Source organism: Haliotis cracherodii, unplaced genomic scaffold (genome assembly GCF_022045235.1).
Source record: "Haliotis cracherodii isolate W230 unplaced genomic scaffold, xgHalCrac1.p SCAF_23, whole genome shotgun sequence".
Classification (NCBI taxonomy): Eukaryota; Metazoa; Mollusca; class Gastropoda; order Lepetellida; family Haliotidae; genus Haliotis; species Haliotis cracherodii.
The window spans coordinates 1,906,441-1,931,502 of NW_027266279.1; the positions used below are offsets into that span (position 1 = coordinate 1,906,441).

A 25,062-nucleotide genomic window follows, 5' to 3' on the forward strand; every position below is an offset into this window, starting at 1 on the left:
ATTGTCCAAGTAATTCTTGCTGTGCCAAACTGGCAAACATCGCTCATCTGTGACTGTCCAAAGGTGCACCCAATGGCAATAATGAATGACATTTATTTGTTGCACTATTTTCTCGTTTGAAAATAGCTGTAGTAAAATACCTTTTGTGTTTGGAAGTAATTTTGCTAATTGGATCGGCCAGTCAAAATTGAAACTAGCTCTTTGCTAAATTCAAAGTTCCATTTATTCCAAATTCTTTCGTCTGATAAATGCACTTGTTGCTGACAACAACAGAACTCTGTTGCAAGTTTATTTTAAAGTAACAAGTGGCTGACCCCTCACTGACAGCTCTTGACCTGTGCGCTGGGAGCACACATTATCTTCGGCTATCCTCGGCATTCTCCGGCTCTCTTCCGGTGGCATCACAAAATGGCCGCACCGGATGTAAACAAGGCATGGCTCCGTCGTCTGCTTCATGTTTACCTTAACACAGTTTGGCCTACCATACATTAATGTCATCCTATCCTAATGTCTGCGAAGTAATGGTAACACATACCAGTTCACATATATGGCATAATATTCAGGCAATTTAAGATTAGTGTACATTCCTGCAGATGATAATTTTCTTGTCCTCTTGGCGTCTGGCGTTACGCAATCCCATATGATGACAGCTGGCTTAGCAGTAACCAACTTCTAAATATGGAAATACCCTGTTTATTAAATACCAATCCTGTCCTATTAAATATGTAATATTTCTACATTGTCGGATTGGTGTTATAAAGTATATTTCACGGCGTTTTCCCACTTGATGTGATAGTGAAGTCACCTTGTATTCAATAATAATATAATGTATTATATTATATGGCCAACAATTTGCCTGCAATCTGAGAAATATGTATTATGTAATATCCATTTACTACATTCATTTTTAATACATTTGCTTTAATTCGGCATTCATTCTGGGTAGCCTCACGTGGCTTACCTACTGGGTGTATTGTCATACTGTTGGAGCTAGCCCCATATGGATTGGTATGATCATCCAACAGGCAGTCATACCCCACTCCTCTTAGCCACAATTCTAGTACAGGCCAGGTGTCCTTTCGTGGTTATTAGGCTTACGTGTTTAAACCGGTTATTTATACATGCATATCATATTCCAAATGCGCTGGGATAAATATTCCCTCACTTTGGGTTTAAATCCTATATCCTATATGGTAGAAAGGATGTGATGATTATATTGGGGGATTATTGGTTAATGTCATTTCCGTAAACAATCATTGTCGTTGTGTATTTATTTATGCACATATGCCTTTTTGTATCAATAATGCGTTTGCATAGTCCTTAACATTGTCATTTTCTCTTATAAGTATTATCATCACATCCTGAATATCGGTTGGATTATTGTTGATTCTTTTAAATATATTATATAAGCTCTTTCTGCCTGCACTGCCTGGACACCAACATCGCCAGCTGGATCAGCTCATTTTGTTTTAGGTGTCTTCCAGTCTGTGCAGTCAGGATTTGCACCCTGTAACTTTCTTACTTTATAATACACAATTATTACTGTCTTTTTGTGTTGTGTTATCTTTGACTGGAGTATTTCGCGCAGTAAGCACACTTGCCCATCCCTTTTCCGTGAGACGAAATCGTTACACAACTGTGGTGATTTCACAGGTCTTACATACATCTAAAAACATTATTTCATTTTTTTAGTCTTAAAATGTTCACCAACTTTGGGAAAAACCCAATAGAGTGATGAATAGATGAGTGAAAATAATATTGGTTTACCAATGAAAAATATAATAACCCAATTAAAATAGAAACCTTAGAGTAAAAACTCAATTGCTCTAAAAGTTATCTGGAGCTCTGATGAACGCAATAGATAACCAGAGAATGATTGGCATTGTTGTCAACACATTATATATTAACATTCCCCGTTTGAAATATATTTTGTGGATAGTAATATTTTGTTATTGAACACAACAGTCAGCACGATAGTGTCTACTGCTGATATTATTCCTATTCCGTCTTGAAGAAGGACAAAGTTAATTTGGGTTGAATTGGTTCATTTAGTAAACGTTTTATGAGACAAACTAGTATTGGTTGCATTGATACATACAGATCTGTGGCACTTTATAATCCAACGGACTCACAAACTCTACTCCTTGTCCTTTTTCTAGATACCAGGGGGCGCTGGAGGTCCAGCAGTCGTATCGTGTCGGGTTCATGTCAGTTTGTACACATTTGAGACTCGTTCCACACGTGATTTAATTTGGGAAAAATAATATATACAATATCAATTAATATTCCCGTAATATTAATTAGACTAAAATTATGCGTGGAACACATAGTCTAGAGTCTATACACAGTTTTATGAAATAATGAATTTCAGATTAGAAGGTAGACATAATTTTATGGATAACAACTTCTTTTGTACTGTAAAAAGCGAGGTTTCGGTGTAAATCCTTATACAGTTGTCAAGTATACTGTTTGACAGTCTTGCTTAACAACGGCATAAGGATCTATACCGAAACGTCGCTGTTTACAGTACAAAAGAAGTTGTTATCCATAAAATTGTGTCTACCTTGTCATCCGTCAACTTCAAAGTAATGCTTATCAAACAAAATTTCAGATTACTTTTGAAACAATGTCAGATTGCAACATGTTTTCAAATATCGAAAGGCCAATGTTGAAGCATTGTCGATACAATGTATTTTAACGAATCAACCCCAGATCAACCAAATGCCAACACTGAAACACATTGTTCTTTCTTCACGTATGTTCTTTTGTAAATAATGACATTTATTTGTAACATTCATTCTTTAATCGTAGACCCGTGAAGATTCCGGGGTTGAATAGGTCTTCAGCAACCCATGCTTGCCGTAAAAGGCGACTAACGGGATCGGGTGGTCAGGCTCGCTGACTTGGTTGAAGCATGTCATCGATCCCAATTGCCTGGATCGATGTACATGATGTCAATCACTGGATTGTCTGGTCCAGACTCGATTATTTACAGACCGCCGTCATATAGCTGGAGTATTGCTGAGTGCGGCGTTAAACAACAAACCAAACCAACTTTTATCGTGACATTTGACTATTTTTGAATTTTTGTCCTTTATTTCTACTCTGTTATTTTTTACCAAATGGCCATCCATATATCTGCCCGTAAGTATTGCATGAAAAGCCTCAATAATTCCGACGGTTACGTTCCTGATAACTCGTTAGAATTCGTTGATGCTGGGGTAACTTCCACAAGGGGCATGGACTGGTTTTTACCAAAAACACTCCACGAAATGAAACATTTGCTAAGAAATAAATTATCCGTTTTTTCCCAGTAAATGGTATGTCCCTTATAAAGATAGAAAAACAATATTTTCAATGTATATTTATTATTGAAACACGAATCACGATATTCTTTTGATGATCAAAATTCACGATCTAAATCTTGTTTTAATATTCAAGATTTTACACTTGTGGACACTTTCGAACACTGCAAAGCCCCCATCCTGGCGCATCGGCAGTGTAGCACCACAGATACCCGGATGGCTGGAGGGCGCCTCCAGAAGGGTCCCGACAGTAGTTGCCGGCGCCATGGGAGCCGAGGCCTGGTGTACCGTTGGTGATGTCGAAGCTCGCGCCGTCATAGCCATGATTGTTCGGGGACGTGCTTGACCAGGACTGACATGTTTGTCCGCTACTGGTTTCAGATTTTGTACCACTGTAGACTGCTGTTCCATCTTGCTTGGTGTAACAGTCAGCTGTGAAGAAAATGTCAGTAACAATATTAAACACATAAATAATATGCATACTAGTTTGGTTCAATGTTTGACTATTTTCATTTGTGTGTGTTTGTTTGTTGTTTAACGCCGCACTCAGCAATCTTATAGCTATATGACGGCGGTCTGTAAATAATCGAGTCCAGACCAGACAATCAAGTGATTGACATCATGAGCATCGATCCACGCAATTTCATAGGGCGAAAAGGCAAAATAGTGATGACATATATATGAATGAATCACTTAAGATCAGTGATGACACCAAGTGTTCACAAAAGTCAAAGCATGTCAGTGTCAATAGTGAGAGTTTGTTTGTTGTCTGACACCGCACTCATCAATACTCCCGCAATACGACGGCGGTCTGTAAACAATCGATCCTGACCAGACAATCCAGTGATCAGTATCATGAGCCATGGTCCAAGCCTGTTCCCCCGACCCACTACAGTAGTGTCAGTGAGTAATGAGGTGTGAAGACCCGTTAAGGTCATAATATTGGATAGCATCGGGCACCATATTGACATGCGACGTGTCATATTTGACAAATTCCTCTGCTTGTCTTCTATATAATGTTTGGTATGATTTCCGACATTTGATGGTGAATAAAGGCCATAAAAACACGAGCATGGCATCATAAGCATCGTTCCACGCAATTGAGATACGATGACATGCCAAGTCAACCAAGTCAACCAAGTCAGCGAGGCTGACCACCCGATGATACCGCACGACCCCGTTAGTCGCCTCTCACGACAAGCACAGTCGACTCTTACGACAAGCACAGTCACCTCTCACGGCAAGCACAGTCGCCTCTCTCGACAAGCACAGTCACCTCTCACGACAAGCACAGTCGACTCTTACGACAAGCACAGTCGCCTCTAACGACAAGCACAGTCGCCTCCTACGACAAGCACAGTCGCCTCCTACGACAAGCACAGTCACCTCTCAAGACAAGCACAGTCGCCTCTCACGACAAGCACAGTCGCCTCTCAAGACAAGCACAGTCGCCTCTCACGACAAGCATTCGCGGATCTTCACGGGTCTTCGTTTGTGTCAGGTTAAGGGAACAACAAATTGATTTTCGACAGGGGATTGGGTGTGGTGGTTGTGGTTGGTTTGAGATCAGCATTTTCTTCTTAATGCTTGGGAGGTCAATTATTTTTATCCAAGAAATAGGTGCTCAATTAATATTTAAATAAATAATAACAGCGAGTTGTATTCTGTGGACAGTTGAATATACACTTTTATACAGGATCGTCTGTGACCGGGGGTAAAACCCTCCCACATTTCGGCCTCCATGTGCAGCGCCATCTTTTTTAAGTTGGTTGGTCAAATACATTATCTGTCTGTCGAAGTTGTGACAGACAGACAGATAATGTATTTGAGTCTCACCTCGTTATTATATAATACATGGTGAATACACTCCTTAAAAATTTATTAGTATAAAAGCATATAGAGTAACGAGCCACTCCCGAGAGACTATTTAACATGGGTTTGTTTGTTTGTTGTTTAACGCCGCACTCAGCGATATTCCAGCTATATGAAGGCGGTCTGTAAAATAATCGAGTCTAGGCCAGACAATCCAGTGATTGACATCATGAGCATCGATCCACGCAACTGGGATCGATGACATGTATCAACCACGTCAGCGAGCCTAACCACCCGATCCCTTTAGTCGCCTCTTACGACAAGCATAGTCGCCTTTTACGGCAAGTTTGGGTTGCTGAAGACCTATCCTACCCCGGAATCTTCACGGGTCCTTTAACATTGGTAAAAACATGTATACATTTTCACACATGTTACACCTGATAGTATTGATTGTACCAGGCTATTCACAAAAGACAATAATCTATAGTACTACGTGGTGTAGAGCATCCGATCTGGTTGTTAAAATATTATTGCAGGTCTTGACAGTTGTAAAAATCAATTCTGGGCGGGACAGTATAAAACCTACTTTCTGTAAATCACTAAAACTATCAAAATCAGAACAAATTTAACGACATTTGGATATAAGACAAAATCTAAGATCTTCATAGTGTGGACAATATAATGTAACATGCCTTTTATCTTCTATTTCATCCGTAAAAAACGGGCAGATTCTCTCTGCAAGAGGTGTATTGGGGTAGCGTCCTGTCTCAACTCTCAGCGGTGCTGCACCACTTCTAAACCTTGACAGGGCGCTACGTAGTTCTAGGGAGGCTTTTGTGTACACATTCTTCAATACCGTAATTATCCTTCCATGAATCGACCCCTGAAGATCTGATGGTTACATTCAGCAACCCATGCTTGCTGTAAAAGGCGACTATGCTTGTACTCAGCAATATTCCAGCTATATGAAGGCGGTCTGTAAATAATCGAATCTGGACCAGACAATCCAGTGATTAATATCATGAGCATCGATCCACGCAATTGGGATCGATGACATGCATCAACCAAGTCAGCGAGTTAGTCGCCTAAGTTAGTACGGCAAGCATGGGTTGTTGAAGACCGATTCTACCCCGGATCTTCACGTCTCACCAATGCGGGGCATATGTAGATAAACATCAGCAAAACATAGGCTTGATTGTTTATAAAGAAGAAATCCAGGATAACCCACCCCACCGCCATCACCCTCCATTTGAAAATCAATCAAACGGCTGATACCTGAAGTGGGAGAAGGGTCCAAAATGAACTTCAAACGACAGCGCATGATTGGACGACTTTTGTTCTCAGGTTTCAGACCGACTCCGTGGGCTAGAGGTAGAGCGGAAGGTCCGGGGTTCATGATCAATCCCCGGCCGCGTCATACCAAAAGACGTTAAAAGATGGTACTTTTTTTGTTACCCGGCCTGGTGATCGGCATTAAGGGGCTAAAATAAGGACTGGTCGGCTCGAAGTCAGTGTCTGAGTGGGGTATTCATGTTAAACTGCGGCATGGTATCTCAGTGAGCTAGCACTTTTAATCGGCATCAGTCCGGACTTGTACAAGCGCACACACACACACACACACACACACACACACACACATACACACACGTACGTGCAGGCACGTCGCTATAAAAGTGCAATAATCTTGAACGCGACGTCAAACCCCATTTCACCTCACCTCACCTCTCAGGTTTCAAAAAACGAATTAAAACGAATGGTTCACTGGACATGTTGGTTGTTCTGAAAATTAATGTGATGTCTCACAAACTGTTTCCCTCATGCTTCAAGCGAAAAGGATTTGTAAGTCCATGCAATTATTAAACAGAACATTACTTACTACCGCAAGCTGCCAGTGTAAAGAGAACTGCCAAGGTCGTGAGGAGCAGGAGACGTGCCATGTTGGATGCTGTGCAGCGGAGATCGACTGGTTGTTGCTACGGAGTAGGTACTACACACGTCGTGGTAGACAGTCAAATGTTGACGTGGATGGCGCGATTCCCATTTTAAATGATGTACCAACCAATTAACCTCGCTGACATGTGCGACAGATGTGCGGCCAACGTATTGTCAAATGCTCATAATGTTTTTGTCCTAGTTAATCTGTTCAGTTGCATGCTATCACATGTATACATCTCCACACATGGATAAAAATTGCATCCAGATATTAGATAATGGGGACTGGCTGTCGGTTGTGTTGGGAATGGAATTTCAAATGAACCCCAGAGAGTGATTGGCAATGCGCTCGATGGCTAACTTTTGGAATCAGATAGAACAGAACCGGGTGGTATTTTATGAACCGATTGGTACCCATCACAGACATGAGTGTGTAATCATATCCTGGAAGTACGGTAAGGTAGCATAGTGGTTAAAGCGATCGCTCGTCACAATGAATATTCCGGTTCGATTCCCAATATGACATAGCTTGAATAATGTAAATCCCAGCTCAATAATCCCCCAGGTGACCGCCTATGTGGTCTAGTGGATAGAGCGTCTGCGTGGTTCGATTCCCGGCCGCGTCATACCAAAAGACGTTAAAAGATTGTACTTGTTGTTACACTGCCTGGCGCTCGGAATGCTTGCCGTAAAAGGCGACTGTGCTTGTCGTAAAAGGCGACTAACGGGATCGGGTGTTCAGGCTCGCTGACTTGGTTGATGCATGTCATCAATCCCAATTGCTTGGATGATATCAATCACTGGATTGTCTGGTACACAATCGATTATTGACCTACCGCCATCATATAGCTGGAATAAACAACAAAACAATCAAACAACCTGGCGCTCGGCATTATTGGGATTGAACAAGGAATGGTCAGTTCGGAGTATATTGTGTCTCAGTGGGGTATGCGTGTTAAACACCGGTATTAGTCCGGACTAGTACAATGCTCCCCCCCCCCCCCCCCCCCCCCTCTCTCTCTCTCTCTGGGGCGGTCGGGTAGCCTTGTGGTTAAAGCGTTCGCTCGTCACGCCGAAGACCATTTCTGGTGTCCTCCGCCGTGATATTGCTGGAATATTGCTTAAAGCGGAGTAAAACAATACTCACTCACTCACTCATTCACACATACACACATACAGGCACTCACGCACGCACACACACGCAAACGCTGACCTTGATAGCGACGTTAACCCAATTCGCCTCGCCTCACTCATACACAAGGCAGTGTCAGCAGGTCGTGATTACGCAAATCCATGGATTCAAATACATAGGGGTTGGTGAGTTGATGAGTTGGTGGGAATGACTAGCCTGACAGTAACGGGACATGACAGCTGCTGAACAGTATCAACTAACAATCGTCATGGATCTATTAATAAGCAGCTGTACCGGTCATTGGAAGGTTTATCGCCAGCTAACGTCCATCATACCAACATGGAATCTGACAATGCATTGTTCAAATTGTCGTTATGTAGATACTATAGATTCAACATATGTATAATTGGCTCGTGGTAAGTCTTTGATTGGTTTCATGGAAATTGTGTGGATTTGGTACTGACAAGTTGTCACATTGGCACACCTGGCCCTGAAAAGTGGTTTCTGTCTGCAGGCTTTCTACACATATACACAGAGTTTGAGAGAAAGAAGTGAAAGTTTGGGACCTGACGACGGGCTTGTTTTGTTTCGTCTTAGGCGCTGCGATTCGCTGTGCAGAGTTGCGTCCCTTGGGCACACCAGAAACCTATGATTGTGGGTTTGAATCCCGGTTCGTCCCGATTATGTTTCTAGAATTGTCAGCACCATACCCATGCTCGTGGGTTTCACCGAAGTGGTAAACGTCTGAGACCTGCATCACTTCGGGCTTTCCTCACACATTTCGCTGACATGCCGTGATATAACTGGAATACTGTTTAGGTCGCCGTTAAACCTCAAATGAGAGAGGTGAGGAAAATAAAATGTACAAGAAATTGTGAAACAAATTATATCATCAACTACATGTCATAATATGATAATGGTTTAATGTGAAGTTTCAACGATATACATGTTTTTCATTGGACGAGACGTTGGTCACATGACCGCCACAGGTTCAACAACTTATCGTGTCGGCCATTTTGACGTCTTGTATTTGACGTAAAAAATGTATTAAAATGCGCTGTCAAAGTGACTGACTCACGGAGGTAGTTCTTTGAGACCTCTTTTTATCTAATGATATTTAAATCTATTTGCTGTAACCAGACTACAAAAGATGTTCCTGTTGAGCAAGTTGAGCATACGCTCAGTTTGTTGTTTTATGGTTGCCACACGCTCAAAATGAAATTGTGTTATACATCCCTCGAGGTATGAAATAGTTATATCAAAACAAACATTGCTACAGATCCGACGTTCATACAGTTTGGTTTCAAACTCCAATGAACTCACACAAAGTGAATGTCAATTCTTAACGCTCAAAATAACAGAGATGGAAATGAGAGACATCCATTTTTATATTTCTGATATGACACACACACACACACACACACACACACACACACACACACACACACGTGCATGCACGTCGCTATATAAGTGCAATAATCTTGGACGTGGCGTTAAATTATGTACAGTTATTGTTTATACCAAAATGGTTAAAAAAACAACCTTCCACTGCAGACAACATAATTCATTTTACAATCATTAGTAGAGAAACACATAACCCGTCAAAAAGGCACATTTTACTGCGCTTTCGTAGACTTTAAGAAAGCATATGATATGGTGAATAGAAATAAATTGTTGTTACAGTAGCTTATCCCGGAGAACGGGGCTCCGCGTGGGTCGTATCTCAAGCTACCAACATTTGCATGGTTTGTCAGATCTAAAATCGATTACTAAATGTACATATTTACAGTACTGTACGTAATATTGATTGGGCGTACCTAATCCCACACGGTCACTCACATGTACGCATGCGTGATGTGTCACGCCCAACTAATCGATTTGCTTATTGGAAAATATAGCATTGTCTTGGATCCACCCCCTGCCTTGTATACACTAATGGCTTTCCAATGAATTAAATGTTATCGTGTAATGTTCAGTATGGTTATAAACATAGATTTTATAAACAAAACCTTATAAATTTCCTGACAATTGATTCAGTCAGTTGTACGGTATGTAATTAAATTTGGAGCTGACAGTCAATTGGCAGTATGAAATTGTTGATATATATTGTCTCCAGTATCATAAATAACGAAGCTGGACCGTATAATCGATTTTGAAGTCACAGGTGGCTGTGTAAAGACATTTGGGCTGCGTTTTATCAGTGACTAACAGTCATGGACCAACGGCAGAAATTTGCTGCAGTAAACAGTCGGAAACAGATGCTTCGATGATCGTCAGAAACACGATGTTACGTTTGTGTGGTTAATCCAGTACGAAGTACGAAGTAATAGGCAGTTTTAATGCAAGCTGGAAAAACAATCATTCGTTTTTGATAATCTTCCCTCGAAAATCTGACGTATAATAGACTTGCGCAACACATCATTTGACATCTGTCCAAATATTGCGACGCACGAGGGTACGGTTGATAATTACACGGAAGTAGTAATTATTATCCTCAGATCAATATTCTCACAATTGGTGAAATCGTCACCACGTGATCAGCAGAAATATCGCTATATGAAAACCAATTAACGGTTTCCAATTTCAACACAAAACGCATACGGCGACAATATTAACAAACAAGTTCAGCATTTCTTATACAACTTTTATCAGCACACATTTGGTTTACCTGTAAATAGAAAAAGAAACACAACTAAAACATTTGAATGGGATATTGTCATAATGATATTTTAGATAACACCTCATCTGCATGGCTGCCAAAGCAATCGCACTGTATCCAATGGTGAGTGAGTTTGGTTTTACGCCGCTTTTAGCAATATTCCAGCAATATCACGGCGGGGGGCACCAGAAATGGGCTTCACACATTGTACCCATGTCGGGAATCGAACCCGGGTCTTCGGCGTGACGAGCGAACGCTTTAACCACTAGGCTACCCGCCCGCCCCACTGTGTCCAATAGAGAAGTACTTAATATGAGGAACATGTTGCTATGGTGAGGGACACGTTGACCCATTGTACCACTGTGTAAATCCAACATAAAAATATTTATTGTTTGACGCCGCACTCAGCAATATTCCAGCTGTATGACGGCGGCCTGTAAATAATCAAATCTGGACCAGACAATCCAGTGACTGACATCGTGAGCATCAATCTTGGCAAATTGGGATATGATGGCATGCATCAACCAAGTCAGCGAGCCTGACCACCCGATGCCGTCATCGCCTCTTACGACAAGCATAGTCGTCTTTCACGCCAAGCATGGGTTGTTGAAGACCTATTCTATCCCGGGTCTTCCCGGGTCCATGAAATGTATATACATGATGCAGTTGGTGTACAGCGTATCGACAAGTTTGCCAATATCGGTGCCTCTAATCTTTTCCTACGCTACACCTTCAACTCCATATATGGCGAATAACACTCACTCTCTTTGAGATCTGACCAACCATACCAACAGAAAGGTCACTGGGGGTCACCTCTCTAAAACGACCAGCTTCAATTCTTCTCAACACCAGATAATAATTAGTCTCGATTCCATGCCGAAACAGATTCCAGATGGCGTAAACGGCAAAATAGTGATATCAATTATATGAATGAATCACTGAAAATAAGTTTAGACACCAGGTGTTCGCGAAAAGGGTTCGTCTGTCCTGTTCTACCGGTAGCCCTCGACACTCACACAGTTATCTTCAAAACATAAGTTTGTTGCCTAATACTCCTGCCATACGACCGCTGGCTGTAACAATCGCGTCTGGGCCAGACAATCTGGAGATCAGAATCACACGACGTCGTCATGATCCACGTTGTCGGGATACGATGCCACGCCGTCAACCAAGTCTGATCCTCCGACCCATTACAGTGACACACACACACAGACCACACCACATACCACACCACAAACACACACAGACCACACCACACCACATACACACACATACACACCACACATACACACACACACAGACCACACCACATACACACACACATACACACACACAGCCCACATCGCACACACACACATACCACACCACATACACACACATACCACACCACATACACACACAAACCACACCACACATACACACAGACCACACCACATACACACACACATACACACACAGCCCACATCACACACATACCACACCACACACACACACAGACCACACCACACCACATACACACACACAGACCACACACACGCAGACCACACCACACACACACACATACACACCAAATACACACACACACACACACACACACACACACAGCACAGAGGGATTACAACACGAGTGTCTGTCAGATACTATTTATGTAACAACAAAACGTCTCTAACGAGCAAAAGCTCGTAGTTAGTGCTACAACACTCTTCCCATGAATATACACTAAGCATGTGAGCCAATATATGTACCAATTAGTCGATAAATCTTTTAAAATAGGATAGAATGCTACCCAGTGGAAAATCTGAATTTTGCTTTGATTATATTTCAAACAAGAAGTTTTCCGAGCACAGCGTTCGTTTCCACAACTAATTTGATTCGCTTGATTTCATCTTGATAATTTGTATTGGTGACAAAGACCATTTGTCATTTGATTTTAAAATGTATGAGGAATTCGGAGATGTATGTATCGCAGCTGAGTTTGAAATATGTGCGATGTGATGGACGTTTCATAACCGACATACGTGAAATATGATTTTGTAAACGCTATTTCCAATATGGCGGAAAGTACATATCGGAGTTCGTGTTTGCGTATTTTCTAAAACGTTCTAAATGATTCTAGGCGATTATAATTGGTGGTTTGATGAAAAATAGAGAGAAGTCTACCCTTGATCACTAATCTGCTATTTTTGAAATTCAATTCTTCGATTAGATCTAAATATCCAATATTTAGATTTGTAAACAAACAACAAATAATTAACGCCGTGCATAATTTAGTAATGTTTCAAAATATATGATGTATCTTATAATCTTTCAGTAGTTTTGCTTTGCCTAAAATGACAGTGGATGATATGACAGAAAAGGGAATTTCCTACAGAATTCAAAACTGTGAAGTGTATAAGTGCGCGTGATGTATTTTGATTTTTGTTCGACTTCGGAGTGAGGGTTGATGAGGAGGGACTTCTATGTCACTGTGGCATCGAGGGGTGTAACACTCTAAAACCATAACGTTCAACACAGACGTAGGTGAACATTCGACAGAAGCACGAGTAACTTAATAAGCAATGACTTACGATTAGGAAAGTAGTCCGTCATAATCTGACCTCAGGTCATCACCATGGAGTAGCCAATCACGGGCGTGGGTGAGTGAGAATGGTTTTTACGCCGCTTTTAGCAATATTCAAGCAATGTCACGGCGGGGGGACCCCAGAAATGGGCTTCGCCCATTGTATCCTTGTCGGGAATCGAACCCGCGGATCTTCGGCGTGACGAGTGAACACTTTAACCACTAGGCTACACGGGCCTGGAATTCGATCCCCCACGTATGTTTGATAAAAGCTATCTCACATGGATTTCCCACCCACAGGTGTGTAAGAAAAGACACCCTGAGAAACGACAGGATGTCCATACCGCAACAACACAACAGCGCGGCGTCTCTTATTTCCATTCGGAACTGCCCATTTACGTCTCTTTAAAAGAGACAGTTATCTGAATAGTTCGCTCACACGAACCGAGTATTAAGAAGGATCGCCGCTGATTATCTGTTTCAAAACGTAAAATGACGCTACGCGAGGGTTTGTCAAATCTTCACGCAGTCAGGTGTCGATCGTATCGGAGTAATAGATATGAATTTAATGAGAGGGAAGAATACTACACGTCAAAGATGGTGTGTCATTCGATTACATATTAGCCGGAGATCATCTGTTTTATACAATATGCCATATTTAATATATCTGTAAAAGGTTAAAAAACACAAGTTTTAAAATTCGTATCTTGATGATATTTTCTGACGAAACATATATGTTTCGCAAAGTGACATATTGATACACAAAAAGATAAATAAAATAATCTTCAAACTGTTCCAATAGTTATTTGACTCCCGTTTAAGCTTTCTCTTTCAACGGACATTACAAAGAGTATCACACGACTCATGCTAAAAAAACACGCTTGATCAAGTTTACAACATTCAAGGCCTCAGCAAGGCTTTCAACAAGCGTTATGGTAGACATGTGGAGGACCTTTCCACAGTAAAAAGTTGGCAACTGTGCTGACAGCCATTTACCGCAAACGTATAAAACATAACGGTATATGTCTGCATTCGGAACCTGGGGTAATATCGAGGAGCCTCCGGACCCACATAAATTCTGCACTTTTAGCACGTGCACGTAAGGTCACATGATAGGAAGCACATGGCGCTTCAGGCTTCGTTCAAAAAGAAAGTCAGAACGTCCAGACAGGAACGTAGACGAGTATTTGTTTTATCTGCGATTTTGGAATCTGCTTACAGATCAAGAAAATGACGAAAGGTTGGAAATTTCTTGGGTTTTTTTGTATACCAAATATTGGGTTTTCTTATTTCTATCATTTTAAAGCTCGCCTTATAAACCTGTCATCGATTGAGTCTACAATTAATAGGTTTCTTTCCATGACAATGTATTCAAGTGTTCCTTGTATTCTGTATTGGTCTTTACTCCACACAATCTGTGGTTCATAAACCGCCAGGGGCGGGCGGGTAGCCTGGTGGTTAAAGCGTTCGCTCGTCACGCCGAAGACCCGGGTTCGATTCCCGACATGGGTACAATGTGTGAAGCCCATTTCTGGTGTCCCCCGCCGTGATATTGCTGGAATATTGCTAAAAGCGGCGTAAAACCATACTCACTCACTCACAAACCGCCGAGCTCGGTGAAGCTGGGCATGCTTCAAACTGTCGTGAGGGGGCACGGGCGGCCCAGTCGTCTAAGGCGGGCGATTCGCTGTCCAGAGTTGCGTCCCTTGGGCACGCCAGAAACCTGTGATTGTGGGTTCGAATCCCGGTTCGCCCCGATTATGTTTCTAGGTTTGTCAGCACCATACCTGTGCTCCTCGGTTTCACCGAAGTGGTAAACGTCTGAGACCTGCATCACTTCGGGCTTTCCTCCCACATTAAGCTGACATGTTGCGATATAACTGGAATACTGTTAAAAGTGGCGTTAAACCAAACTCACTCACTCACTCAAAATGTCGTCCCTTCAAAGAAAATGTTCAAAATGCTGGCCGCTTCTGGGATCTGTGCAATTCTGCATCCGGGAACTCTGCCTCATTTTCGTTTTGATCGTTTTCACTGTCTGAGTAATAAATTTGTATACGATCCATTGTAGTTGTTTGTGTTAAATCATCGTAAATATCATCGAGTCGTCATCTTTCTCAGAAAAGAAATCCTTGAAGACAATGTTGATGTTGTTAAACCGGTCCCACTCAGTACCCACCCGACCCCGACCCCGACCCCGACCCCGAGTTACCCGTCCCAGGCCTATTGGGACCTGTCCATTGTTAGCACTGCGTGGTACATTTCTGTTCACTGCTGGTACACGGCGCAAGTCCTCTAAGCTGGTTCCCGGCTCCCAATGCGCGTCGTCAACTTGCGCCGGTACAGGCTTTATTGATATCACAATATGGGAGCCGGTACAGGCCAATGAGACGATGGCTGTGAACGCCTTCTAATCACTCTCCTACACAGAGTTCCATACGACCAACATAGTACCTCGTGTTATGCTGAGTCATAATGAATTAGGTTTACAAAATTCCTAAAAATGTTATGAAGTAGATAATCCCTGGATAAACTTCAAACTGCACCACGCAGACAGATGCACTTAACAGTTTGGAATAGTGTGGGAAATTCCCTATTTGGTCATTTCATCCACTAGCATTTTAAGCCAAGTAATATTCCTGAAAATGACCTCTGAAAATTAGGTACATAGTAAATGTCGCCATTTTTTACACATTACTAAATCACCACTCACGGCGTTATTTACAGCATGTTTTGAAATATAAATTTCGGATATTTACTCGGTGAAATGAATTTCACAAATAGCATATCACGGGTATCTGTATTTTATCAAATCACCAATGATCATTCCAAAACGTCGCCGATAACACCAGAATCGTTCAGAATGTTTTGGAAAATACCAAACAAGAACGCCGAAGTGAACACTCCGCCATAATGGATAGTGCATGTTTTCACCAAAATCACGTTTCACGTATACGGGTTATGAGATGCCTGTAACATCACGTACATCAAACTTAGCTGCGATACATCCTTGAATTCCTCGTACAAAGAAGAAGCAAATGACATATATATGGTCTTTGTCACTAATACAAAGTGTCTGGATGAAATCAAGCGAAGTAAATTAGGTATGAAAACGAACGCTGTGCTCTAGAAAATGCAATTGTTTGAAATGTAAACAAAGCAAAATTCAGATTTTACACAGTGTAGCATTTTCTCCTATTTTGAACTATCCATTTGTCTATTCGTTGAATACATTGGCTCACCAATTTCAGAATAAGCACGGGCAGAGAATCGTATGAAGAATTAGGAAACTTAAAAATACATTGCAATGGTTGATATTTCAACAGAAATTTCCGTCATGTGTGACGCCATGGCTGACGCAAAATCACGCACAGCGGCAACGGAATTTATCGGATTTTTTAACTATTTACGTTAATGGTTTCAATGAAAAATATCACAGCAAATAACAGTACACAGATTGTCAGAATCAACGAAAGTAACCTCGTAAAATCCCGCGTACTGTTTTCAGTGAACACGAAATTGTGTACACGTCGGTCACCGGTAGTGTTGTCATACGCCAACATAGTTGTACATATTTGGTAATTTCTTTGAGGTATAGGTCTTTGAATGAAAGCATACCTATCCTGCTGTTTAATTACAGTTTCAATTATGATGCAGAATTTCCATATCTTTTTTGCATTTTTTCCCACGTTTAATTTCACTTCGGATGTTCAATTAGGAGATAAACATATTGTGTTTTCAATGTAGAGCTAGGTTACCTGTAGATTTAACCCCGCTAAATTTAACATTTGAAACCTCACGCTGCGCGTTCGGTTCCAAATTCAATTTAGCGGGGTTAAATCTACAGGTAACCTAGCTCTACATTGAAAACACAATATGTTTATCTCCATTCTACCATGACTAAATAAAACGCGAACTCTTTGGTGTTAGCAAATATACTGAGTGAAGCGGCATGGGTTGAGTTCAGTGTTTTGAGTAAGTTATCGATCTGAATTACGGAAACACCGAACAAAATATGGTGATGTATATACTCAAGCAGTTTGTTTACACCGTAATATTTCACTCGAACATATGACAGGCATTGAAAGCATATAATCACGGCAACTTGATAAGCTAACATGAGACGGGCATCCCTAAAGAAAACAAAGCAAGCTTTGCAAGGCTTTCGCTCTACATCACGCGTCACCATTATGACGTCATATCGCTCATTGTGACGCAAAAGATATGACGTCACAGTCGTATATAGAAAAGCGTCAAAATGTCAAGGGTTGCGTTGCAAAGCGCCAATCGCTTGCAAGCGATGTACAGCGATTCGCCTAACAACAGTGCGCTAACTTGACGCCGCTTGCAAGCGAAACAATCGCTGGCTGAGGTCGCTTCGCACTCTCCTACCCAGAGTTCCATGCGGCCGGCAGCCAGCTAGCATAGTACTAAGCTGGTTCCCGGCTCCCTGTGCGCGTCGTCAACTTGCGCCAAGCTAGGAGCCGGTACAGGCCAAAATAAAAAACACTCAGCGTGTTTATTTGACGTCACATCCGGTGATTTTCAAAAATGGCTACGCGAATGCCATATACAGGGGAGGGACACACCTGTGAGAAGCGTGTCATCTTGCGTTTGCTGTAGTTAACCAAAATCTGATGGCGGGCAATTTTATAGGGTGGAAACTGGACAAACAAAATCAACTGACAGTATCGCTAATCTTTTGGAGCGCTACGGCGGACAAAAATTGGTTCATGGGTTGAATTTAAAGTGAAGACAGAAAATATATAAAAAAATGCATTTCTGATATTCGATAATTTTGTTTGCGTTTCTATATTCCCATAAACGTAAAACAATTAGATCATGCCCTCTAAATGGTTAAAAGAGCTGCAAAGTTATTATTGTTGACATATTTATTTACAAGAATTCACGTCTATATTTTTTGCGGATTTACACAAAGTGTGCACTCCCCAACTTTTTCGTTTGCAAATACCTCTATAAACTAAATTATCGAAGTCAACTCTGAAATAATCTATGTTCCATTGACATAATATATAAAGCTACCACGTTTCATGATAGTTGCCAAACAATTGGTACCCATATGTTTAATGTTGTATTTGCTTGAAAATGTAAAGGGCCTAAGAACAGTTAACGTAAATATTATATAAATAGTATACTGCAATCGTTTGATTCATTATTGATGGTTGATCTTTGAAGATTTTATAGATTTTCGGCAACGAGGTCCATTTACACCTTGTCCATAAAGAAGGCTTACACAATTCCTAAAAATGTTATGAAGTAGAGAACCTGCCAGACAGTCATATATGTCCCTCCTCTTCAACCCTCACTTTGAAGTCGAATACAATATTCAAACTGCACCACGCACATAGATACACTTCACAGTTTTGAATACTGTGGGAAATTCCCTGTTTGGTCATATCATCCACTGGCATTTTGGGCCAAGCAAAACTACGGAAGATGACCTCTGAAAATTAGGTCTTATAAATAGCCCTAGAATCGTTTAGAATGTCTTTGAAAATACACGAACGACGAAGTGAACTTTCCGAACAATATTGGATAGTGTTTACAAAATCACGTTTCACATATACCGGTTATGAGATGCCTGTAACATCACGTTAATTTCAAACTCAGCTGCCATTCATACATCCTTGAATTCCTCATACAGAGTAGAATCAAATGACACATGGTCTTTGTCACCAATACAAAGTGTTTAGATGAAATCAAACAAAATAAATCAGGTGTCAACACGTGCTCGAAAAACTCCAGTTGTTTAAAATGTAAACAAAGCAAAATTCAGATTTTACGCAGTGTAGCATTTTCTCCTTTTTTGAACTAACCATTCGTCTATTCATTGAATAATTGGCTCAATAATTTCAGAATATGCAAGGGAAGAGAATCGTATGAAGAATTAGGGAACTAAAAATAGATACCTGGCAATGGTTGGTATTTTCAACAGATATTGTCAAAGTTTCCGTCCTGTACGTGTGACGCCATGACTGACGCAAAATCACGCACAACGACAACGGTATTTATCGGAATCTCTGACTATTTCTGTTGGTTTAAATGAAAAATATCACAACAAATAACAGCAGACTGATTGTCAGAATGTTTCTGATTACTTACATGTCACATTTATGTATATACGATCCCTGAGTCCCATCTTAAAATCCCGCGTACTGTTGACAGTGAACACGCCATTTTGTAAAAGTCGGTCACAGGTAGTGATGTCATACGCCAACATTGTTGTACATATTTGGTAATTTCCTTGAGGTGAAGGTCCTTGAACATGTTGAATGAGAGTGAACACGATCATTGTATCATGCTGTTTACAGTTGTAATTATTATGTAGATTTTGCATATCTTTTATACATCTTTTCACACCTTTATTTCATGGTTTTTGCTATTCTATTCCAATTTCAATGTTTTCAACAGAAGTTTCATCATTTTAACGTAATCATCCAATAAATATATTGCAACCCAACACGAGTCGTACAACACATTTCTATTTTGTCGGAAGAGTCACATCATATATATGTTGCGAGTTATTCCTTATTCCTTAAATTGAACAACAACCCACGTAAACATTAACATTTTTGACGTCATGGAATGGAAAGGCAAAGTTAGGAATATTTTCAATGCGACATTTATAGTGTATGCGTGGCTCTACATATTATGTCGACATATATATATTTATACATATATATATTTCCAACATGCGTATCTCGTTTTCTGACAAGTGTATTAAAAATATTTTTCTCGCATAGCACAATTTCGGGGTGTATTCGAAAACCTGCGAAATGTTCATGCAATGAATACGCTAGACAATATTCACTATTATTTCTCTTACATATTGATATCATGTACGCAAAATAGATGAAGAAAATAATTTTGGAAATTTAATTTCCTACAATTAATTACAATTTAAAGTTTGAACGTCTTTCCCGCACCAGATGGTGGCACATCTAACAAAGTAGTTTGTGACGTTTGTCAGTGGAGGCTTTTGTAGAAGGGTAGCGCTTCGTCTAAAAATAGCGACCAATGAAAAATTACATAACATAGTGTATGTTTAATATTTCGAAGGCGCTCACAGCCATTGTCTCATTGGCCTGTACCGGCTCCTATATTGTGATATTGGAGACGGGGCCCAGCTTAGCATAGTACCTCTGCCACAGGCCAGCGCCATGTGACAATTCGTCACATCTTTCACAGTCCATTCAAGATATTGCATATGCTTTTCATCCGTTTCATGTTTGACAAGTCTACACATTTTCATAAACAAATGTCAAAGAATGGTTTACTTTCATTGAGAAAGTATGCAAATACGTAAAAATCTACTTGTTTTTGCGTAGTTATCCTATGTTTACATTGGTTGTACGGCTCCACGTGCTGTCATCGAAGCCCAACGGAGAGCTAGCGACACGGTCACTTTGATGCATAAATATATATTGTCATGCAACTCACTGTCGCATATCTATATAATTATGCAAAACAATATGTAAAGCGCCCCCAAATACTTGCATTAATCCGTTCTATACAGATTTCTGAAAAAGCGCGTTTGTTTACAAACAAGAGAAAAGTCCGGTCACGTGATATGCAAATTAGCCTTTGGCAGTGGTGTTATTCTGAGTCACCCCTGCGATGGAGTGTGGTCGCTTCGTTGTCAAACCAAAATGGCGGCTGACTTTGACAGCGGAAGAAGGAATTCTTTACTGGAGCAACGAGGAAATGAGCAAAGGCAGCTGACACCCCATCATCCTCAGTCTGCTCCACATTTTCAAAGTAGTCATAAACTTGATCAGCTCGTCATCGAGCCTCTTCTCTTACGTTCTTCATTACGTCAAGGCAACCAAGCGGTGGTTGCGCCGCCATTTTGGAAGAGTGCGCAAGCGCTTCGAACTGTTGCAGACCCCGGGGTGAGCGAGTAAGTTGCTTTCTCTAAGCGATTGGTGGCTTGCAACGCGCCCAAGCTCTCTGTTGTCTCCAAAACGTAAATACATTCCCTTTGTTGATTTCTGACGTGTTTTTCTGCACGAAATGTATTGCCACACATCCTTTGTATATTGTAGTAACCGCATCTGTGCATTTTGTAACCTGTAATTGTATATATAGTTATTTAAATATGCCTACCGACAATAACTGAAATTATAGCTAAAATGGATAGAATTATCATAAAAACGCCCGCATGTTATCAGAAATGAGCGGGCCACTGTAACTTGATAATGCCCTCATATTACTTGACGACGGGCCATTATCACGCCCGTTATTAGGTGACGTCATATGATATGGATAGGTGACGTAACGTTCAATGGAGACGTCATCTGGTTTGTTCTATGACGTTTCCCTATTTGTAAAAGTGGGTCAGTGACATTCGTGTTGATTGCAGTAAATGTTTCAAAATCGACATTGTTGTTTCTTTTTATTTGATAACAAATTCCATCCATTTTAGCTATAATAACGGTAACGCTATTTTTCAGGGCATTATCGTTTGCAGAAGCCCTCGGTCTTTTCATCTGCCCTCCTTCGTCGGGCAGTTAATGGAAGACCTCGGGCTTCTGCAAATGATAATGCCCTGAAAATAGCGTTACCCTTATAATAGTACAATTCTATGAATATTAGCTTCCGCGGTGGTGCGGCCGTCAAACCAACTGTTTCAATCAGAGGGTGTTTATTGTGATTTAATAGCCTCTGATTGACCAATCGGAATCGAGTAAATTCCAAATTCATGGTAGAATTAGGAGAATGTTAAATTTAGCGCGGTAAATCTACAGGTAACCTAGCTCTACATACAGTATGTTTATCTCCATTCTACCATGACTAAATAAAACGCGAACTCTTTGGTGTTAGCAAATATACTGAGTGAAGTGGCATGGGTTGAGTTCAGTGTTTTGAGTGCGTTAACGTCTTAGCGGTACAACTATTGTAAGCCTATGTTAAAGTATGGGAGTTACGATCATCTTAGCGCTAAGATCGCTTTGTGGAAGTGGGCCCTGAATGACGGAATCACCGAACAAAATATGGTGATGTATATACTCAAGCAGTTGGTTTACACCGTAATACTTCACTCGAACATATGACAGACATTGAAAGCATATATAACCACAGCAACTTGGTAAGAAAAAAAGCAAGCTTTGAAAGGCTTTCGCTCCACATCGCACGTCACAATAATGACGTCATATCGCTCATTGTAACGCAAAGATATGACATCACAGTCGTACATAGAAAAGCGCCAAAATTCCAAGCCCTCTGTTGTCTCCGAAATGTAAATACATTCCCTTTGTTGATTTCTGTCGTGTTTTTTTGCACGAAATGTACTGCCACACATCCTTTGAATATTGTAGTAATCGCATCTGTGCATTTTGTAACCTGTAATTGTATATATTATTGTGATTTAATAACCTCTGATTGACCAATTAGAATCGAGTAAATTCCAAATTCATGGTAGAATGAACGGTACCATGTGCAGAATTGTCTTTTTTAATGCTATTGATCGAGATATGCAGCAAGACAACAATATCCGAACGTAATCATCCAATAAACATATTGCAACCACATGCGAGTCGTAAAACACAGGGCAGATTCACATCATATGTCTTACGAGTTATTCCTTGTTTTGTGCCAATGTTGCTGCACCAATCAACTTCTTTAACATAAACATGTTTGACGTCATGGAATGAAAAGACAAAGTTTGGAATATTTTCAATGCGACTTTTATATTGTATGCGTGGCTCGGTACATGCCTCGATCGACATTTTCAAACTTCCTACATGCGTATCTCGTTCAAATACCTGAGAATATATCATTCGCTCAGAGATTTCTGGCAAGTGTATAATAAATATTTTTCTCCCATTGCACAATTGTGGGGTGTCTTCGAAAACCTGCGAAATGTTTATGCAAAGAATATGCTAGACTATGTTTACTATTGTTTCTCTTATATATTGATAGCATGGACGTAATGGTGGCACATCTAACAAAGTGACTTCAAGCATTTTGTGACGTTTCTTAGAAGAGGCTTTTGTGGAAGGGAAGTGCTTCGTTTAAAAATAGCGACCAATGAAAAATGACATAACATAGTGTATGTATAATATTTCGAAGGCGTTCACAGCCATCGTCTCATTTGCCTGTTCCGGCTCCTCTATTGTGATATTAGAGACGGGGCCCAGCTTAACAAGTCTTCTTGTTCGGTTAATGGTCAAAGGGGGACAATTCAAAAGTTTCATGCATTCATCTGTGTTTTGTTGTTGGTGTGATATATGATGAGTGGAAACGGGTGTGTTTTCATGGGCCTCGCACTGACGATTGAGTTTCATTCGGGCCCACCCGGCCTTTTCCGTTACATACCTACGACTCATTGCGGAGCCGTTCCGTTGACGGTCAAATGGACAAGGGACACAACTCTTTATTTGTTGTACGCTATTCGCTCCCTTTGATTGAGAGCATACACGTTCCTTCCCAGCGCGTGACACCTTCGTTACACTCTCGGTAACATCGCGATAGAGAGCTCCGCGAACGAGCTATCGCTGTGAGGAGCTTGGAGAGCATACGCCCAAGCTCCTTCCCTGCGCGTGACACCTTCTGCGAACAGGCTATCGCTGTGAGGAACTTGAACAAACGCCGTACGTAGTTAAGCTAGAAACAATTAAAGCTCCTCACAGTGATAGCACGTTCGCGGAGCTTTCTAGCTCCTCACAGCGATATCGAGAGCGTAACGAAGGTGTCACGCGCTGGGAAGGAGCTTGCGAGAATCTAATCGAAGGGAGTTAACTCTTGTAGAAACATAATTACTTCCCAATGATCATAAACAAAACCAAAACAGGTTCAACGTGGTCATTTGCGATTTTTTTCTATGCCAAATCCATTTTTAGAAAACACCAGAACACCTCAACACCAGATAAAACACCCCTCAACACCAGATAAAGTTGTGAAGATCCGGGGTAGAATAGGTCTTCAGCAACCCATGCTTGTCGTAAAAGGCGAATATGCTTGTCGTAAAAGGCGACTAACGGGATCGGGTGGTCACGTTCACTGACTTGGTTGAAACATGTCATCGTATTCCAAATGCGTGGATGGATGCTCATGATGTCAATCGCTAGATTGTCTGGTCCAGGCTCGATTATTTACAGACTGCTGTCATATAACTTGAATATTGCTGAGTGCGGCATTAAACAACAAACAAACGAACAAAAGCATTGAGTAAAGAGGTGGACACACTTGGTACTATTTGGGAGATGTTTGATATCAGAATTTTGAAAATGTTGTAAAGGATACATTGGACTACTTTCGCTTGTTTTGATGTTCAGCATATTGAAGTGTGTTAATATATACTTCAGCCTTGTGAACTATTAACCCGTGAAGATCTGGGGTTAGAATTCCTCTTCAGCAACCCATGCTACTCAGTGGTCAGGCTCGCTGACTTGGTTGATGCATGTCATGGATCGATGCTCACGTCAATCACTGGACTGTCTGGTCAAGACTCGATTATTTACAAACCGCCGTCATTTAGCTGGAATATTGCTGAGTGCGGCGTTTAACAACAACAACAACAAAAATGTTATCTTTTATTGCCTGCTAGAGGCACTAAGTTTAGAATCTTATATAAATCCCTGCACATAAGCGGATAGATATCCATAAGCTCACAATGAGTCTTTTTTATGATGATAATGTC

At 41.0% G+C, this 25,062-nt stretch overlaps 1 protein-coding gene across 1 annotated transcript; it reads right to left on the bottom strand.

The window, feature by feature from the left end:
* Nucleotides 1-3,375: 3,375 nt before the first annotated feature.
* On the bottom strand, nt 3,376-7,120 carry LOC139471821 (plasminogen-like). The gene is made up of 2 exons (XM_071254322.1): nt 6,994-7,120; nt 3,376-3,737 (listed from the first exon to the last, which is right to left on the bottom strand). Exons 1-2 carry the CDS (start codon nt 7,052-7,054, stop codon nt 3,445-3,447), a joined length of 354 nt encoding a protein of 117 aa, XP_071110423.1. The 5' UTR covers nt 7,055-7,120; the 3' UTR covers nt 3,376-3,444.
* Between the last annotated feature and the right edge of the window lie 17,942 nt (nt 7,121-25,062).

Coding starts and splice junctions, on each gene's coding strand:
- LOC139471821 (XM_071254322.1), bottom strand. CDS start 7,054: ATGGCACGTCTCCTGCTCCTCACGACCTTGGCAGTTCTCTTTACACTG. Junction 3,738..6,993: donor TACACTGGCAGCTTGCGGTA/GTAAGTAATGTT, acceptor TTTTCTTCACAG/CTGACTGTTACACCAAGCAA.